This window comes from Lissotriton vulgaris, chromosome 10, assembly GCF_964263255.1.
Source record: "Lissotriton vulgaris chromosome 10, aLisVul1.2, whole genome shotgun sequence".
NCBI classification, from domain to species: Eukaryota; Metazoa; Chordata; class Amphibia; order Caudata; family Salamandridae; genus Lissotriton; species Lissotriton vulgaris.
Genome location: NC_141698.1, coordinates 37,393,976 through 37,413,253, shown reverse-complemented (window position 1 = coordinate 37,413,253; position 19,278 = coordinate 37,393,976). Strand labels below are relative to the sequence as shown.

General features: G+C 46.8%; 1 protein-coding gene across 23 annotated transcripts in view; it reads right to left on the bottom strand.

Annotated features, from left to right (window-relative positions):
• Positions 1-19,278, bottom strand: part of LOC147684447 (uncharacterized) — a 1,151,265-nt gene that overhangs the window by 227,550 nt on the left and 904,437 nt on the right. For 11 of the 23 annotated variants that reach the window (XM_086940390.1, XM_086940393.1, XM_086940391.1 and 8 more), the window contains one exon: positions 601-7,138. The exons of the other annotated variants lie outside the window; for them this stretch is intronic. In XM_086940390.1, coding sequence (XP_086796516.1) covers positions 6,692-7,138 — 447 coding nt within the window. In that variant the 3' untranslated portion in view covers positions 601-6,691. Of the gene's footprint in view, positions 1-600; positions 7,139-19,278 lie in introns of those variants that run through there. 23 annotated transcript variants of the gene reach the window in all.

Sequence of the window (19,278 nt, the reverse complement as noted above, 5' to 3'; positions counted from 1 at the left end):
TTAGAGAGTTTTACTCTCTGCTTGTAAAAGTGGCACCGGACCCCACGCATGGGTGAGTGAGGATGTCCATTGATTATAAATATTAACGAAGATTTCTGATCAGACCCACACAATACTAGCATGGAAACATATGCCTAAGACCCAAAGACAGACAATAGTTGTAGCAACCAGAAATAAAAAGTTAGAATGGATGTTCTTAATGCGAAGCAATACAAATGCAGCATGACTTCATGTATCTGTAACGGGAAGGTCAACCATTCCTTTGGGCATCATGGCGCTGAATAAGAAATGTGAAATGTTTTACCCAACTCAATGGTACGCTTTACTGACTCTCAAAAAGCTGAGTGGACTGACCCGCCAGAATTTAAACAGCCGCCAGATTCCTTGAGTAGATGCATTAGTCACTAAACTACGAATTTGAAATGAAAAACTGTCAGGTTTGACACACTATTTTTTTTTTTAACAACATTTCAGTAAAGAAAGGAATGCTAGTGCAGGTGAACATATAGCAGCATTTCACTGTTTGTTAGTTTGGATGCTCTTAGCCACATGTCTGAATAAAAAACACAAATTCGCATTTAGTCATCAACAGCCCAGAAGCATTGTACACAAAGGGATTTAATAAGCCCATATTATTTCCCAAACAAATGATGTAATATAAAAAGTGAAGCAAAAACGTGATTCCTGAGAGTGAGGTCCTCACATTTTATCACCCAGTAAAAATAGCAACAGTGACGCATGAGAGAAAACAATCCTCTACAGAGAGGCATTACATTAGGGTACATACTAGAAAGAAGACAAACAGGACTTAATAGTAATGAGTAAATTCTAAAAGAAGAGAACATATTAGTCATCATAAAATCATTTATGGAAGAATAACTTCACCGTGTTTTTCCTCTCACAAAGGGTCATTCACAATTTGTTACAGACTACCGATTTCGGCAAGAACAGACTCCATGAAGTTTAGATCAACCAGCAGCAATATATTATTAATAGAGAGCTGTGCATAGAATTTCTTTGTGTAGTTTGGATTTAATGGTATTCCAAAATAGGTACCGGCAGAAAAAGCACATTATGAATCACAATAACACTTCTGTCCAATGAACACTTCAGTTGTTCAAAGAACATGATCAATTCTCTGAATCCAGATAGTCTAACATGGGAGCTGTCTGAAACCCTACAACCAGCAAAAGTATAAACGGAAAGACACGTGTTGAGCATTATGGTTTTGTTTCCGTATGTGTTTAATACAAGTTTGCTTTTATTTCAGCTCATGGGGAAATGTGTAAAGTGCTCAGCGTCTGAAGAAATGAATATCCTCTCTTTCAACAATCCTAATTACAACAAAAGTTAATTTGGTCTCACTCCCCATCATATTCTGTTCCAACATATCCCTCTCTATAGGTCTTTTCGTTATATGAGCACCGTTTTTTATCAGGTGCAGACTAAAACTACTCGTAGCTGCCTGCAACAGCCCACCGCATACAATCAATTAAGAGCCAAAATGTATTTTGTTAACGGAAAAGAGTATAAGGAGAGTACTGCATAGAGAAATGAAATAAGATGTGGACATGAAGGCAATAAAAATCTGTAGGATGTATACAGCTCAGTTGGATTCCGTATATCAACACAGGCAAAGACAAAAGTTAATTTCTTTGCTCTCTTCAGAGATTAGTTAAATGTTCATCTCCTACTACATTCAAAAGTGCATTTTTAGTAAACTTTGGGCCAAGCAAGATTTAATTTGAGAACACTAGTTTTACTCGTAGAAGCTCATACCATAATTCATTAGTGCCACCTATAGAAAAAGATACTTACCTGTAACTACAGCTCTCCAACTTGGGTAATTTCATAGATTCACATGCTTGAATATTTACATCATGAGGCTGGTACTTCTCAGCAATCATTGTTAACACAGCAGTGCCCCATGCACTCGCATTAAACTGAAAAAAGCCATAAAATACAAAAAGCCCATTCACCTCATTATGTGCCTCGAAATTTGCCCAACGAAGTGGAAGGATTCAGAGCTCCAACACCCCAGAGGCGAGCTGCTCAGATGTTTGCAGCAAATTAGCATACAGAAGCATAGTAGAAAGATTCACTACTGGAGACGTGGTGGGTGTGAACTACAAATTATATATAAAAATGGAGAACTGTAGTTATGGGTGAGTACCTTTTTCTTCAAAAGTGGATCTTTCGTAGTTCAGGTCTGAATAACAATTACCCTAGCAGTAACTGTACAAAACATATGACGAAGTAGTAGTAGTGAAGCTTTCCTAAATTAAACACATTGGGCAGTATCACCTGACCAACTTCCATCTCTGTTTCTTGTGGATGGCTGCACAGTAATGCTTCATAAAGGCACACCAGCAAATAGCCAGTCGTGGCTGCCATGCCTCAAGTGGATTAAACTCGTACATTCCTTCGTAGGCCTCTGCCTAAAGTTATATGGCAGAAAGACATGCATACTAAAATCCAACGGACTTAGATAAGGCTGGACGTTTGTTAGCATTTTTATATGACACAAAAAGTCGATATGGTTTTCTGAAAGTGTTTATGCTGTCAATATAGAATTTTAAACTGCGTTTCAAATTCAACAAGTGCGGAGCTCAATCAGCAGGAGTGTCTGGCTGCGGGAATCAAGTTAAAATATTCCTTTCCTGGTAAAAAGGGAAAGATGACAATACTTCACTCATTAAACTGGCATTCGTTGTTAAGAGTAACATTTGATGTGTCAAATGTGAGATTTGGAAGCTGAGTAGGTATTGATTGGATCCACCCTATCATTCCTGCCTAATTAAGTAGAAATTTTCCACAGAATTTGCAGAGCGGATCTGTGAATGGGCTCAAAGTGACTTTTCATGAGCGCCCCTAGAAAGGTATTTAATTCACAGGCAGATGATTGTTGGGTTATTGGTGGCATTCAAACTTGTTCCACACTCCAGTGGAGAAAAGGAATGGTGTTGAGGTTCTGACATCCCTCAAGACTATGGCCAAGTTAACAAGGATGGAGGAATATTTCAACTAAGACCGTGTCAAATGCAGTAGATAAGTCAAAATGTAATTTGGACTACAAAATGTAATTTTCATCCGCTACCCAAAGGCAAAACATTTTTTTTGTAAGGAATATGCCTTGGATGACGAATTTCTGCTTGCTTCCGTGAGAATGGTTCAACAGTCAGGTGGTATGGTGAGGGATCCAAACTCTAAGACTGTAACAGCAAAGCTTGTCAGGTGGCATAATGGCTGTGATTTAGGCCAACAGGTAAGGGTTTTACTTTGAATTTAATCGGAACTTCCAATGACAGGCCCCACACATCTCTGTACCAGTAGTTCTCGCTGATGAGGTCATCAGGCCCCGAAAAATTATGAAAATGTTACTAGATCTGTAGGTCAACTCGACCTAACGGTTATGTACGGTACTTGACCCATAAACTGGTCTCATTATGTCATCCTAGGCAAATATGTTATTTCGCAGAGCCAGTGTTTTCTTCATTATCACATATGAGAGCACCTTCCAATATGAGTTCAACATTCCTGCTGAGCAAAAAAACCTACTTGGTTTCATTTGGTAGACAAAACGTTTGCTCCACGCATAATAAGAATCTAGTCCATATATAGAGTACACATGACCCCGACTTGCCTCTTAGTTTAATAGCATTGCCATCAGGGCGGGGGCAGGAATGTTTCACAGTTCATTCATGTTTAAAAACTCACTTTTAATAAATATATTACTAAAGCAGGAGGTGGTACTGCACTGTCATTTACGGACAGCACATCTTCCAATGAAATGGTCAAAATCGTTCCCACTAACATGCAGTTTTACTCATAAATATATATCGTGTATAAACAATCTGTGGAAATTGGGTTTCAGCATAAAATCATCATTTGCACATCACCAAGTAAGGTGTTCTTTTTTTTTCATTACACAGAAAGGGCTTGTACAGTTCACGTTTTAGCTATGTAAATGTGTGTTAAAATACAGCATGGCATCCTATAGTCATTCATTTCACACTTTTTGTATATCACTTTTGCCAGTCTACTTTAAGAAATCCTCGAACTTGCAGTTAGAGAAAGAAAGTAATTGTAGAGGTCAACGGACTTTTGATCTCAGTTCACAGAATCAATGTGACAAGATAAAAACTGAATTTAAAGGCATCTTTAATGTTCCTTCACTTTGTGAGTGAACATAACACCTGTTGGTTGTCAGCTCGCCAGAAGGGGCGAGTAGGCCCTAAATATAGCTACAGTCGATTTGTAGAGGCCTGTCATCCTAAGTGTGACTGCTAAAGAGGTTTGAAACTTTGACGGTGGGGGTATTTCCGTCACTGAATGGGCTCACTTGTATGCAGCAGCAGGGGGTGTAGTCACTGACGAATCATCAGCGGTCTTGGAGTGTTTCTCTGAGTATCATTGACTGAGGAGTCATGTTTGATGCCTGATAATATGTTTAATTTTAACACCGACCAATGAAGTCTGCGTCCTAAAGACTGGCTCAGAGTATTGGTGCAGGGTTCAAGAGAGCCTCTGAAGGCAAGGATCTGACCAGGTCCAACTTGGACATTTTGCAGAAAGTATACTTTTGGTGAATCCATACCAGGTAACAGCTGAGCCAGGACATGTAAAGTCATTGCCACTCTGTCATACACAGTCTTGTGACTCAAGGTTTGGCACATTTCGAACCTGATTGCCTCATGGCCAGATTAGTGAAGGGCTGAGTAGGCATTCTTTTTGGGGACCATTGCGGTAGATCGTCCTTCAGCCATTCGGGCAAAGTTCCAAGGCTCAGTCAGTCAAATAGAAAAGGGGCATATCAATTGCTTACCTCCTGTATGAGTGAAAGAAAGGGCCAAGAACAATTAAATATCACAATGTAGAAAAACTAAAGGTATGAAGAGAAAAGCCAAGCTGTGAGGATTCCAATGCTGCCAGCTTGACTGCAGTAGAATATCTGAGTGGCTTTGCGGGCCACTGTTGTGAGGTGAAACTCTTAGTCCTTTAAGATCACGGACTAGTGTTTAGGTAACATAATGAGGTGAACATACGTTTAGTTATCTATGGCTGTTTTCAAGGAGTATAGCATACTGCCATGTTATCTTTGACTAGTGAGGATTCCCAGCCTGGCAAAGAGGAATGGTCAGTAATGTAAATCTTTGAAAAATCCAATGCCAGAGAGAAGACTACTATGCTATTTCAGCACCCATTATATTATCGTAAGAAAAGGGGCCATAGGACTCTGTGAATGATAGAAAAACTTGCCAGACAACCTTGTGGCCCACAGCCACAAGACTTTATCCTGAGTTAGTCCATCATTCACAAATAGTGGCTACGACGGCCAAGTTGCTTTTTCATTTGGTGTACAACTAGGCCTTCAAGGAGCAAAATTGCAAATGCCTCTATCCTTACTGGACCATGACTACACAATCAGGCATTTTCTAAGGTGCTGCCAACCACCAACCCCCATTTCTAATCTAAGCAGAGAAGTGTGCTCCAATTTTGACAACGGATGACTACACCCATTGCTCCCGAGCTTCTGACTTGGGTCAGAAATGCTTGACAGGGTGTTGAAGGTAGGACAAATACATTTCATAAAAACACCAGGGAGCACTGTTAACACTTCTTCAATAGCAGACAATTGTGGGATTTGTCAAGTTTTTGGCTTTCATTCTGATAAGTACGCAGGAGCTATTCTAAAACCATGTTAAAGAATGCTGAATACTAAACGTCTGATACTAAATCTTATCGCAACAAAGCAATATGTAAACCCCAACCATGACCATTTATTTGAATTTATCTGACAGATCTAATATATATTAAGCGTCGTGCTACAGCCACAGAACCGTCAGTAAGTTAAACACTTACCGATAGTTCAATACCTGCTGCAGAAATAATGAGCAGCAGGGGAGAACATGGACAGGTGACTATCCAGACTTTAGTGTCAGGATGAGTCTCCATATGACCTGGACCATGAGTAGGGCAATATGTTAAGTTACCAGATGTTTTTAACGGCATCAAGTTAACTGCTATGCCACAGGTCACATAACTAAGAAGGGGGAACAGGGATATTTTATTTATTTTTTCTGTTAAAAACAATCACTTGCAGCTTCTCCTCTATACAAACAACCAGAACAGTTTTGCAAGAGTGTTAAAACTTGAGATCCCATCATCCCTCCCAAAAAATAAAATAATAAAGAAATCTTATATAACTAAACTTTCTTACGTTTGCTGGCCAAATGAAGCAAAAATGAAAAAATATATATATTTTAACACATCCTTTAAAGGCAAGTGAATAACGTAAATGAGAGGGTGTGTTTGGAGCAGTAAACAGAACAGATCGGAACCAAATTCATCTATTTGACATTGTGAATTTTTTTAAGGTTTCCCATTTCCTTAGATTTTGAAACCTTGGATATTCCAGTGTAGAGAAAGTAAACATTTCTGTTTTGAATACTCTTATTTTCCTCACTCCGTTAAAGAGTTGGGCAGCTTCTGAGCAAGCTGCTCTCTTATCCTCTGGCAGCCACACTAATGCTTAGTCTGCAATGGCATCTCACTTTACACCAACGCTATGACCATTATCTCCCAATCTCAACCTAATCCCTCATGTTTTTGTTCTCGTCTTATCCAGTCAATGTAAAAGATTCACTCCTTTGCTAAATGCTTTAATTATGTGCCCTCCTCAGACAGGATGTCACAGGTCATTCTCCGTGGGCCAGGGGCTAAAGCTACACTGTGGGCATCTATTGCCATACACCAAAATCTGGCAGTCAGGTGAGCGTTGAGTACTTTTAAGAAGGCCAGTGCAAAGCTGATATGACTCTAGGTTACAGATTAGTTCCACTACATTGTCTACAGCGGCTAGTCGACAGGGATGGTTGGAATACACTTCGTGGGATGACGGGAGGAATAGGTCATGCACAGTTATTTGGAAGTAGAGGCCTGGTTGGATATGGATAACTGTGTCAGCCATCGTGGAGTGCTTGGAGCGCTGGACCAGTTGCAGGTTTGGGCTGTCCAGTGGCAGGACCTCCCATTGAGGTGGCAGAGGTATCTCATTCAGTTCCTTCAGGAATTCCCGCAGAACAACATCCAGACGTGAAAAGGCCTGGTAGGAACCCAAGCTGAAAATCTCCATAATCTGAGAAGAGCAAGTGAAAATAGAGACATAGTTAAGGGCCTATAGTAGCCACCACTACACAACCCCATTACAGAGAGAGATAGTCTCTGTACAGGGCATCTGTTTAAAAAAAATACAATTATCCAACAAACAAAATATACATTTGTCTAAACATACCATATACTGGTCACGGTCAAGATCAGTACTCTAGTATTACTGCTACTTGCCGGCATGAAGCAGCACAATTAGCACAGCACAACAACACATGCTCAAACAAGAGGCATCCCCTCGATATCTACACTTTAGATTCTAAAGTGCAGGTAGAGAAGCTAGCTACCCATAAAAATAGTTTTGTAGCAATGGGAAGAATAGTTAGCACATTATTTCGGAGTACAAAACGAACTTGCTCCTCTGCATCGAAGTAGAGGTCTAGTCATGTATGTTTCAATGTGACTAGCTCAATGGAATGCAGGTTTATGCTTGTTGAACATCTTTAGGAGACTACTATTGCCATCACTACTTTTAGATGATTCCCTGTTTCAAGAATCAACTGATCTCTCTCACTCACTGGTCCATCACAAGTAGATTGTGACAACATACATTTTCCGGAAACAATCCAGGGTTGTGTTCAGCACTTAACTGCTGTGGTATGTAGGAAGACTCTATGAATGAACGTGCTTGCTGGACACCACTGTAATTCAATTTTAGTTGCAGCCTTTCAAATATCAAAAGGGTTGTGGACGTGGAATGTAGGGCATTTAACCATGTATCACAAACATTACTTACTTGTAATTGTAGTTCTCCTTTGCAAGAATCTTCACTGAAGTCATAGGCACTGAAGAGTCATAAGCATTGAAAAGTAACACCCATCTGTGGGATCCCAGATTGATTTTAAAAATATATATTTGTGGTTTGCGTGAATATAGTTTTTGTTGAAAAAAATTCTATTTAGGAGTAAAGTAATTCAGTTGCCATTTATTTTTACATTAAAGAAATTAGCCACTGGAACTCAGAAAAGCTAATTGTGAAAAAAGTGACCTGCATGATCTTTTAGAAACCTATAAAGGAAAAAGAACATATCAGTTAGCCACTTAACTAAGTTTCTTAACTATAACCATGGCCCTCTAGAGTGAATATATTTAATAACGTCATACTTTAATCTTCTGCCGCATACTGGCAGGCTCCAGTAACAGTTTTTAAGATTAAAATGCCTTTTATACTACTTACTAAGTAATGTCAATGCGATTAACACCTTCACTTAATACATCATAGAACAGTTGCAGCTCATAAAAATCTCACTCACTTTTTCTTCGAGAGGACGGGAGAAAGATGCTTAAAAAGAGGAACCAAGAGCTTGAAAAGGTCCAGCACACTTACTCCTTGTAACAATAATAGACAGGGGTGTGCAGTTCCTCTAGGAAAAAAGTGGAAAATTATTGTGTGTCAGATGAAAGGAGTGGGATCCAATAGGAGCAAGTGCCCTCACACACCCTGAGTGGTGGTATGCATCATTTGGGCAAACTCCTCGTCGGGGTGGCGCTGCAATGCCATAAGTACAACCGCTAGGGGGTCTTTGCCGGAGATCTTATTTTATGCAGTACGATGTGTATGCTCAATATCAGAGTATTTTAATAATAAAGCTCACTACTCAAATTAAAAGATGCAGTGCTCAATTTTGGGTGCAATGGTCCTAATGAGCAAGTGGAGATATTAGTTTTATAATGAGGACAAACTTTTCTTTCAGACCTACGTTAACGCTCATTTTGGTGTTACGCAAAGCTAATCCTAACCATGACAGAACACCTTGAGCATACATTTATTATCCAGGTCTTCTTTCAAGCCCAGGGTAAATGCTTCTTAGCCTTACCTATTAGTCATCTATGGTGATAGAGATTTTGATGGTTCATCCAGCAATAAGACAGGATCCAGCAGGTCTCCATACTAGGGATTACATTGAAAACCAAGAACTCGTTGTAAAGTATTCATCCGTAAACCAGAATAAATTAACATAAGCACTTTGGTACCTGTAAATCCCTAGTATATGGTACACGAGCATTCTCCCATGGCCTCGGCATGTACTGTACCACCCCAGGGAGCCCACTTTAACTGTGAGTACAGGCCTCCCATTGCAGCCTGTGTGAGTTGGGGCTTGCATCTCTCACAACACGACAGATATCCATTTTCTTATATCTGAGGTCACTATACGCAATACGTATAATTCACCCCAATGGCAGGCCTTTAAGTCCTGAAGGCAGGGTGCTTGGTTATAAGTGTGAGGGTGCCCCTGCCTGAGCAGGACACCCCCACTAACCCCAGAGTCGATTCCCGAGGCTTTATAAGTGCAGTCAGCGATTTAAAGACATAGTGGACATCAGTCATTGCAAGATATCTAGCTATATAATGGCTGTGCCGAACTTGGTCATGTTTGGTATCAAACATGTTAACCTTATACCCCAACATCGATTACGGTGTTGGAGGTATGATTCCATGCACTGAGGGGGGTCCTTAGCGGAGCCCCCAGTACTCCAGGTAAGACACTTCCAGGGTCTGTCAGCAAGCTAGTGCTGAGCCAACCACAGTTATGATTATGTCCTCCTGCTGCTGAGCGGAGTTCCAACAGAGGGAAGTAGAAAAGTAGGTTTCCTGTCACAAGGCGGTGTGACCACCTCCAAGGCAGATCTTAGTGCATTGAGCTGGGGAGGGGGCACTTGCCAGCGCCACCAGACTGCTTTGAATTGCACATTTTGTGCTCTCAATGCATACTCCAGTTTGAAATAATTCAGGGAGCCCTTGGAACCTGCTCTGCAGCGAAACTGGATGAAGGACATGGAAGTATCCTCCCCTCTGTCAAGCACCTCCTCTGGAGGGACCCCTGAGTCATTTCCGACCGTCTCCTCTATTTAAGGACATATCTGCAGGTGGGTCCTCAGATTCGCAGTGGAACAAGACTCAACCTTGAAACTACGTCACTCTTAAATCGCCCGGACATTTGGACTTCAACTGGAAAAGGAAGACTCATGCTGCTGCCGGTCTAGCTATTCAAGTTTTCTTCGTCATCTGCGTTTCTGCCAGGTTCCTCAACAGACCGGTGAGCATCCATGACACCTGAAGAAATCTATGCAGGCACCACAACAAAGCTGACCAGTCTGATGCTTCTGTTGTCCTACGGAATTCCTGAGGCCCAGCAACACATGTGGCGGTTCTGCAACTGCCACGAGGTTTGACCTGTCGTCTCAGCAACTTTGAGGCCAGTATCCCTCGTCAGAACCACTGGGACAAAACTCATGCGCACCGTGTTGATTTGCGGTTGCCAAGCCAGGTTGGCTCTGCACTTCAGAGATCTTCAGGCTACAAAAAGCTCCAGGCTCCAGCACCTCTTCCCTCCAAGTATAGTGTCCACATTTCAACCTCGGAACTGTGGGCCTTCTCTCTTGGTGAGCTGCTCGAGGTTCTCTTGCAACTCCTGTGCCTTCAGCCTGTGGGTCATCTTGAGGGTCTTTTCTTGCTTCAGTGGTCTCCCCTGCTTGCTCTAGGCCTCTTCTGACTCTCCAGCTGTTGGTGAGCCCCTTGAACCTTGCTGGTCTCAACATTGCTCCTTTTTCGTCTTCTATGCCCGTTGCAGCTACCCAGGCGTGTTGGTGCTCCTGCCGGATACCAACCACCTAGTCACAGACATCTGACGTGGGACAGCTCGTGCACGGCTCCTGGTCTTCAACGTCGCCTGGTTCTCACAGCTGTTGCGACAAGATCACAGTCGACTCTTCAAAGCCTCCCAACATCGGTGAGCATTGTCTCTTTGTGCCTCCTGGTCATCTCCGAGCGGCATAGACTGACCCCTCTGCTTACAGGTTCTTCCCTTCTAGAATCCACTCTTGGATTTCACCGGACTTCTGCACAGCCTTCTCCAGCGGCAACTTCTTCAAAGTCCTCCATTGTTATCTACGGCGGTTTCCAACGTCACTTCACCCCTTTGAAACTTGTTTCCCTGGTGTAGGTAAATTTGTTCCTGGTGCATCTAGAGGTGGGGTGGCTCTCCCACCTTCTGTATTCCAAAGGGTTTCTTTGGGGTCGGCTGGGAAGGGTCCTTCTGCAAAACTGGAACGTATTTTGGACTTGTGGCTGTGTTTCCACTCTGCACACAGCCCCAGTGAGGTTCCTGGGTACTTGCCTTGGGTGGTTCCTTGTGTCCCTAGCTCCTCTGAGTCTTCTGGTCCAAGTCCCATCCTCCTTTGCAGTTGGCATTACACTATCTTAATATATGGTTTGGTCTCCCTGTGGAGACAAATGTATTTTTAATTACTTACCTGATTACTTTTGAAGTATTTCTGTATGTTGTGTTGATATCTGCGGATAGGAGATATACCAATGTGATAGTGATTGTGTTATGAATAAATAGACTTATTTTTACATAAACACGGTGTGGTTTCTTTTCATCTAATCTACAATAAGAACAAGTTACTTACCTTCGATAATAATGTATGGACTCAGACTAGATCTGGAGAATTTTATCTTAGCAGTACCCCTGCGCGTCAGTGGGTGGTATCGGTCGACTCCGCGTCCGTCGTCAAGGGTTGTGATTGCCTGGATGACGTTGCCGTGCCTACTTAGACGCAGCTCCTGCACGCTGATGTCAGTTCGGACACGACTTTCTACTCCAGAAGTGCCGAGCCATGAAAGACACTGACCACTGGGCGCTACAAATAGGGCCCTGTAAGGGGGTCCCAATCACTAGAAGTCAGTTCGCAGATCGGGGAGGATGGGTGGGGCGGTAAGGAATCTAAAGAACAAGTTACTTACCTTTGGTAACGATATATCTGTAAGAAACAGTAGTTAGTATTAGATTCCTTACCTTAGAATATCCCCAGGCGTCAGACTGGATCCGGAAATTTTTGCGTATCAGTACCCTTGCGTGTCGGTAGGCGTCGTCCGCGGCTCCGCGTCCGTCGTCGGCGACGTGATGACGTTGTCGGAATACTTAGACGCCGCCTCCGCGTGCTGACGTCAGTTCTTAGACACAGCTTTTCGGCGCCAGAAACGCAGAGCCATGTTAAAACCCAACACTGGTGCCATTGAAACTAGGGCCCTCAAAGGGGATGATCTTAACCCTAGATATCGGTTCGCAGAACGGGGAGGATAGGAATCTAATACTAACTACTGCTTCTTACAGATATATCGTTACCGAAGGTAAGTAACTTGTTCATCTGAAAGAAATAGGTTAGTATTAGATTCCTTACCTTAGATAAGATACCCCAGCAATACCAACCCCGGTGGTGGGTCTTCGAACCAATAATCACACCAGAGAGTCCTGGAGGACGGAACGGCCAAAGAAGCCATCCCTCCGGACTTGGCTGTCCAGGCAGTAGTGTCTTGCAAAAGTGTGCAGCGATGCCCACGTAGTTGCCTGAAAGATGTCCTGCAAGGGGACTCCCCGGCCCAGGGCAGTGGTAGCCGCCGTGGCCAGAGTGGAATGGGCCCTCAGCCCAACAGGAGGCTCCTTCTTCACCAAGGAGTAATACACAAGATAACCCAGCGAGAGATGGTCCGCTTGTGCACCGCCCGCCCCTTCTTAGCGCCCACGTAACCAACAAAGAGTTGATCATCCACCCGGAACTGGCGCGAACGATCTAGATAGAACGAAAGCACACGTTTTGGGTCCAGACGGTGGAGCCGCTCTTCCTCTTTTGAGGGGTCCGGTGGCGGAAAGAAGGTGGGTAAGGTGATAGACTGCCCGATGTGGAAGGCCGTGACAACCTTGGGCAGGAAATAGGGTCTAGTCCGCAACACAACCTTGTCCGGATGGACAGAAAGGAAAGGAGGTTTGGATGAAAGAGTCTGATGCTCACTCACTCTCCTGGCAGAGGTGATGGCAACCAGGAAAGCAGTCTTCAGAGTAAGAAGGTGGAGAGGACAGTTGTGAAGTGGCTCAAAGGGAGCGCACATCAGATAGGTAAGAACAAGGTTCAAGTCCCACTGAGGCATCACAAACGGAACAGGGGGAAACATGTGCTTGATGCCTTTCAGAAAACGAGTTACAATAGGGGACTTGAACAAAGAAGATTGATCAGGAAGTCTTAGAAAGTCCCAAAGGGCAGAAAGGTAGCCCTTGATAGTGCCCAGAGCAGAGCCCTGCTGGGCAAGAGAAAGAAGGAAGAGAAGAACCTCAGAAAGAGGGGCAGCGAGAGGATCCACAGCCTTTGCTGTGCACCATGCCACAAATCTGTTCCACCTGCAGGCGTATACTGATTTTGTGGAGGGACGCCTGGCTGCCAGAATAACATCACAGACTTCAGGAGGCAGGTCAAATGGCCTCAACTGTCACCGCTCAATCTCCACGCATGTAGGTGGAGGCTGGACAGGTTCGGGAGGCTGGACAGGTTCAGGTGGAGGACAGGTTCAGGTGGAGGACAGGTTCAGGTGGAGGACAGGTTCAGGTGGAGGACCGTCCCCTGCTGCTGAGACAGAAGGTCCTCCTGAAGAGGCAGACGCCAGTGGAGGAGGTGATGGCGAACCCTGCCCCCCACTGGCGTCACATGGGCCTGAAAGCACGGACTAGGAGGGTTTTCAGGCGGATGCTGCAGGGGTAGGTGTGGACAGACCTCGCCGTTGTCCCCGACCACCGCCACAGCGGTTTCCACGGCCGCCACCGCATTGGAAATTAGTCTGTGGTGTGTGGCTGGCAGCCAGTGTGGGGGCGCCTCTTCCTTGGCCACGAAAGGAGCGAAAGGCACCCGTTTGCTGGTGCAGGGCCGAGAGGCCCAAGGACTTGGCCGTCGCCCTGGAGTCCTTAAAGCGCTCAAGCGCTTGATCTGCCTTGTCGCCAAAAAGGCGACTGCCATCAAACGGCATGTCCATGAGTGTATTCTGGACATCGGCCGAAAAGTTGGCGGACCTCAACCAGGCCTGGTGACGAATCGCCACTGTCGTTGCCATCGCCCTGCCCAGTGAGTCGGTTGTATCCAGCTCACACCGGATGGAATAACGTGCCGCATATCGACCCTCCGCAAGGGTTTGGGCGAGTTTAGCCTTGACCTCCGCCGGGCATTCTGGCAGCACGTTCGCGACAGCGTCCCACAGAGAGTGGGTGTAGCAGCCCATGCGGTGTTGGAAGACCACAGTCCCAAACTCAGGGAGGAGAATACCTTTTTGCCATATTGCTCGTACCTCTTGGATTCCCGATCGGGCGGAGCCGTCGGGAATGCGGTCTGGGAGTTGGAGGCCTGGATGACCAGGCTCTCTGGGTGGGATGGGTGGACAGGAAACAAGGGTCGCCCGGGGCTGGGCGGTGGCGTCTGGCAACGTTCCTATCTACAGGCGGACCTGCAGCGGGCCTGGACCAAGTGCCCAAAAGAACGTCAAGCAAGGCCTCATTAAACGGCAGCAGAGGCTCAGCCGAGCTTGACTGCGGTTTAAGGACCTCAGTGAGAAGGTTAGTCCTCACGGCCGCGACGGTGAGCTAAAGGCCCAAATCCCTGGCCGCCCGCGTCAACACCACACTGTAGGTTGCCCCCTCCTCCGTAGCCACGGTAGGGGGTGAGACAAAACCAGTGTCTGGCGAAATGTCCAGACCAATGGCATCCCCAAGTTCACCTGTCCAGTCCTGCTGGGACGGACAATCACGTGTCAGAGGGTCGACAACGCCTCATCACCCATATCCTGAAAATCAGGGTTGTCAGAGGATGGGGCCGGTTCGTTGAAGTAGAACTCTCCATGCGGCGTCGAGAGTGGCGCCCAGTGGCGCCGTTCCGACGCCGGAACCGGATCGAAGGAGGCATCGGGGACGGCATCGCCCGAAGGCGTCGCCGGAGGTGACACCCTAGGGACCGGCGCCGGTGAGGTCGTCCGATCAACCGGCGATGACCCGGAAGCGGATCCAGCGGGGCCCTGCGGCGCCAGGCCCGAAGGCGTCGGCAGCGTCGGGCCGAAGCACCCGCCGGCGTCGGGGCCGAAGCACCCGAACCGCTAGGGCCCCCAGACGGGTCCGCTGGGCCCGAGGAAGCGCTCGATCTCCTCCGACGTAGCTTGCTGCCCAGGGACCGGAGGGTATGAGGCAGGCCGCGACGCCTGCGACTCCGACGGATGCGCGTTGGCGGTGTCACCCAAACCCCCGGCTGCGTCGCACGAGCGTCTGGGGGAGTCGGAAGAGTGATGACGTCTTCGACTTCTTGTGCTTACCTGACGACTTCGAGCCTGAAGACCGATGGTGACTCCCGGAGCTATGATGGCTCAGACCCCGCAACCGGTCCCTCGACCTCGGTCCGGACCGGGACCTCTCGCGGCACGGGGCCGACCGCCGGAGCTCGAGCCGTTTGCGGGAATGCTCCAGCCTAGCTTTCGACGTCAGGGCTCGGCAGTCGGGGCAGGCCTTGTCATGGTCGACGCCGAAACAGTGAAGGCACCAGCGGTGAGGGTCGCTAACCGACATCAGTCGGTCGCAGTAGTCACAGGGTTTAAGTCCAGGCATCCCTACCGGCACCGTTCGGAGTCGAAGACTTCGAAAATGATCAAAAGGGATCGTAAAAAGCTAGTCAAAAATCGACTAAGGTACCACTTTTTCCGGATCTGCGCTGCTGGCGCAGAAAAAAGAACTGACATCAGCGCGCGGAGGCGGCGTCTAAGTACTCCGACGACGTCATCACGGCGCCCACGACGCCTACCGACGCGCAAGGGTACTGCTACGCAAAAATTTCCGGATCCAGTCCGACGCCTGGGGATATTCTAAGGTAAGGAATCTAAAACTAACCTGTTTCTTTCAGATACTACCATATGTCGCTTACAGATACATTGTTACCAAAGGTATGTAACTTGTTCATCTGAAAGAGACAGTTAGTTATGATTCCTTACCTTAGAATAGATACACCAGTAATACCAACCCCGGAGGAGGGTCTGCGAAATAAGTTCACACCAAAAGACCTGGAGGATCGAATAGGCAAAATCACCATCCCTCAAGACATGGATGTCCAGGCAGTAATGTCTGGTGAACGTGTGCAAGGATGCCCAGGTAGCTACCTGACAGATGTCAAGAAGTGGGACTCCACGTGCCAATGCAGTGGTTGCTGCTGTAGCCCTAGTGGGGTGAGCCTGCAGCCCCACTGGAAGCTTCTTTTTCGCTAAAGCATAACAGATTTTAATACAAATGACAACCCATCGTGAGATGGTAAGTTTTCGAACAGCCTGACCTTTCTTGGCACCTACATAGCCAACGAAGAGTTGATCATCCACCTGAAAAGCTTTTGTGCGGTCAAGTTAGAAAGATAACGCACGTTTAGGGTCCATACAATAGAGGATCTCCTCCTCCTTGGAAGGGTGCAGAGGTAGGAAAAAGATGGGCAAAGTGATTGTTTGTCCTATGTGAAATTGTGTAACCACTTTAGGAAGGAATGAGGGCCTCATCCTAACCACCACTTTGTTTGGATGCACAGAGAAGAAAGTGGGCTTAGAAGACAGCTTGAAGCCCTCTCACTCTGCAAGAAGAGGTAATGGCAACAAAGAGTGAGGAACCTGAGAGGATAGTTGTGAAGGGGCTTGAAGGGAGAACACATAAGAGAAGTTAAAACAAGATTCAAGTCCTACTGGGGCATTATGAAAGAAGATGGAGGAAAGAGATTAGCAATGCCATTAAAAAATGTACTTACAATAGGGGACGTGTATAAAGAAGGCTGATCTGGTAGCCGAATGAAAGCAGAAATAGCTGCAAGGTAGAGCAGAGCCCTGCTGGGCTGAAGAACGTATATAAAGAAGGACTCTGAAAGAGGGGCAGAAAGGGGATCCACAGGTTTTGCTGCGCACAATGCCACAAACTTGTTCCATCTACAGGCTTATACCGTTTTAGTGGAGGGACGCCTGGCTGACAAGATGAATTAAAGACTTCTGGTGGAAGGTTAAAAGCGGTCAACTGTCGCTAATCAATCTCTATAAAAGGAGGTGGAGGCAGGACAGGTTCTAGTGAAGAACCGTCCCCTGCTGCTGCGATAGAAGATCCTCCCAAAGGGGCAGTCTGATCAGAGGGCCGATGGCCATGCTCAAGAGCTCAGGGTACCAGACTCTTCGTAACTAGTCCGGAGCCACAAGAATAACTTGGGCCCTGTCACGCTTTATCTTCAGCACTCGGAGCAGAAGAGGTACATACGGAAAGGCATAGAGGAGGCTGCAACACAAGTTGTGATGAAAGGTGTTGCCAAGCGAGAGCCACCTTGGAAACTCTAATGTGCAGAAGTGCTGACATTGCGCATTCTCTTTAGTGGTGAATAGATCTAACCAACGCTCTCCCCACAGCTGAAAGTGACCTTGCACTATCTCAGAGTGAAGACGTCATTCGTGATCTACCAGGCACCGACGGCTGAGTTTGTCGCCCCCAGTCTTCAGAGAATCTGCCAGGTGTTAAACCACCAGGGACATGCCCTGATGTTCCAGCCATTTCCAGAGGTGAAGAGCTTCTTGACATAAGGTCCAGGACCCCACCCCGCCCTGTTTGTTGCAGTACCACATGGCGGTGGTTTTGCCTTTGAACACCAGCACCACATTCACTTGGAGAGAGACAAGCAATGCTTTCAGTCCCAGGAGGATCACTCTGAGCTCCAACAGGTTGATATGGAGCTCGGACTCCGCCGGTGACCAGACTTCTTATCTCTGCCTCCCCCATATGGCCTTCCCATCCCAGTAGCGAAGCATCTTTCACTACTGTGAAGTCAGGTTGGAGAAGAGAGAGGGATCTACCTCTGACCAAAGCTTAGTTTGTTAACCACCACTGCATTTGGTGTGCAGCTCCCTCTGAGATCTGCATGTAGTTGGAAAGATTTCCCTGATGCTGCGCCCATTGGAACTTCAGGTCCCACTGCAGTGCCCGCATATGCCATCTGGCATGATCCACCAGCAGGATGCAGGAGGCCATGAGGCCTAGCAGCTTCAGGGCAATTCTCACCGAAATACGGGATAGAGGCTGAACCATTGGTATCATGGCCGAAATATACTGGACTTGCTGCTCGGGAGGATATGCCCAAAACTGCACTGCATCCAGAACAGCTCCAATGAAAGGGAGCACCTGAGAGGGAGTCAGGTGTGACTTCGGCACGTTGATAGTGAACCCCAGCGAATGCAGGAGGTATGCCGTAGTCAGGAGGTGGGAGACGACAGCCTGGGGCAAGCCCGCCTTCGATAGCCAGTCATTGAGATAGGGGAAGACTTCGCATATGAGCTGCAACCACCATGAACACCTGAGAGGCACTGGTAAGGTCAATGGGGAGCACAGTGAACTGAAAATGCTTGTGGTCTACCGTGTACCGTAGGTGGCATATGCGGGCTGGCAGGACGGGGATGTGGAAATAGGAGTCTTGCAAGTCCAGCACCACCATCCAATCTCCAGGGTTGAGGGCAGACAGTACTTCAGCCAACGTGAGCATTTTGAACTTTTCCTTGCAGAGGAAGTGGTTGAGGGCCCTGAGGTCTAGGATAGGACGCAGGCCTTTGTCCTTCTTGGGTACCAGGAAGTAGCAGGAATAGTAACCACAACCTACTTCTGGCGCAGGGACCCTCTCGATATCTCCCTTTGCCAAGAGAGCTGAAACTTCCTGGCGGAGAAGTTCCAAATGATCCTCCGACATGCGATCGAAAGAAGGTGGCATGGAGGGAGGGGTAGTCTTGCAGGGGAGGGAGTAGCTCCTTTGGACTATTTGCAAAACCCATTGTCTGACGTGATGGATTGCCAGTGGGGGAGGTGATGGTGAATCCTGCTGCCCACTGGACATTTATGGCCCTGAAAGGTCAGACTAGGAAAGCTTGGAGGCTGCTGCAGGGGGGGCGGGGTCGGTGGACGGAGCCTGAACCACGACGACACTCCAGATCCTGCGTCGCATCAGCCGACCGACGGGCGGAAGGCAAAGTGTGACGGTGCTTTTTTGTCAACTTCTTGTGCTTTGACCCGAAGACTTTTAGTGAGACGAGGTGAGGGGGCTAGGTGAGTGGACTTGAGACCTTCCTCTCAAACGAGACCAGGAGTGACGCAGAGCCAACCCTCCAAGAGCTTTCAGGACTGCTCCTGGATTCATGGCCCAGCATTCGGACCACAACTTTCGGGTCGTGGTCGTGCTTCACACACCAAAGGCACACAAGGTGGGGGTCAGTCACAGACATCAGCTTGACCAGCGTCGCAAGGCTTGAACCCGGTC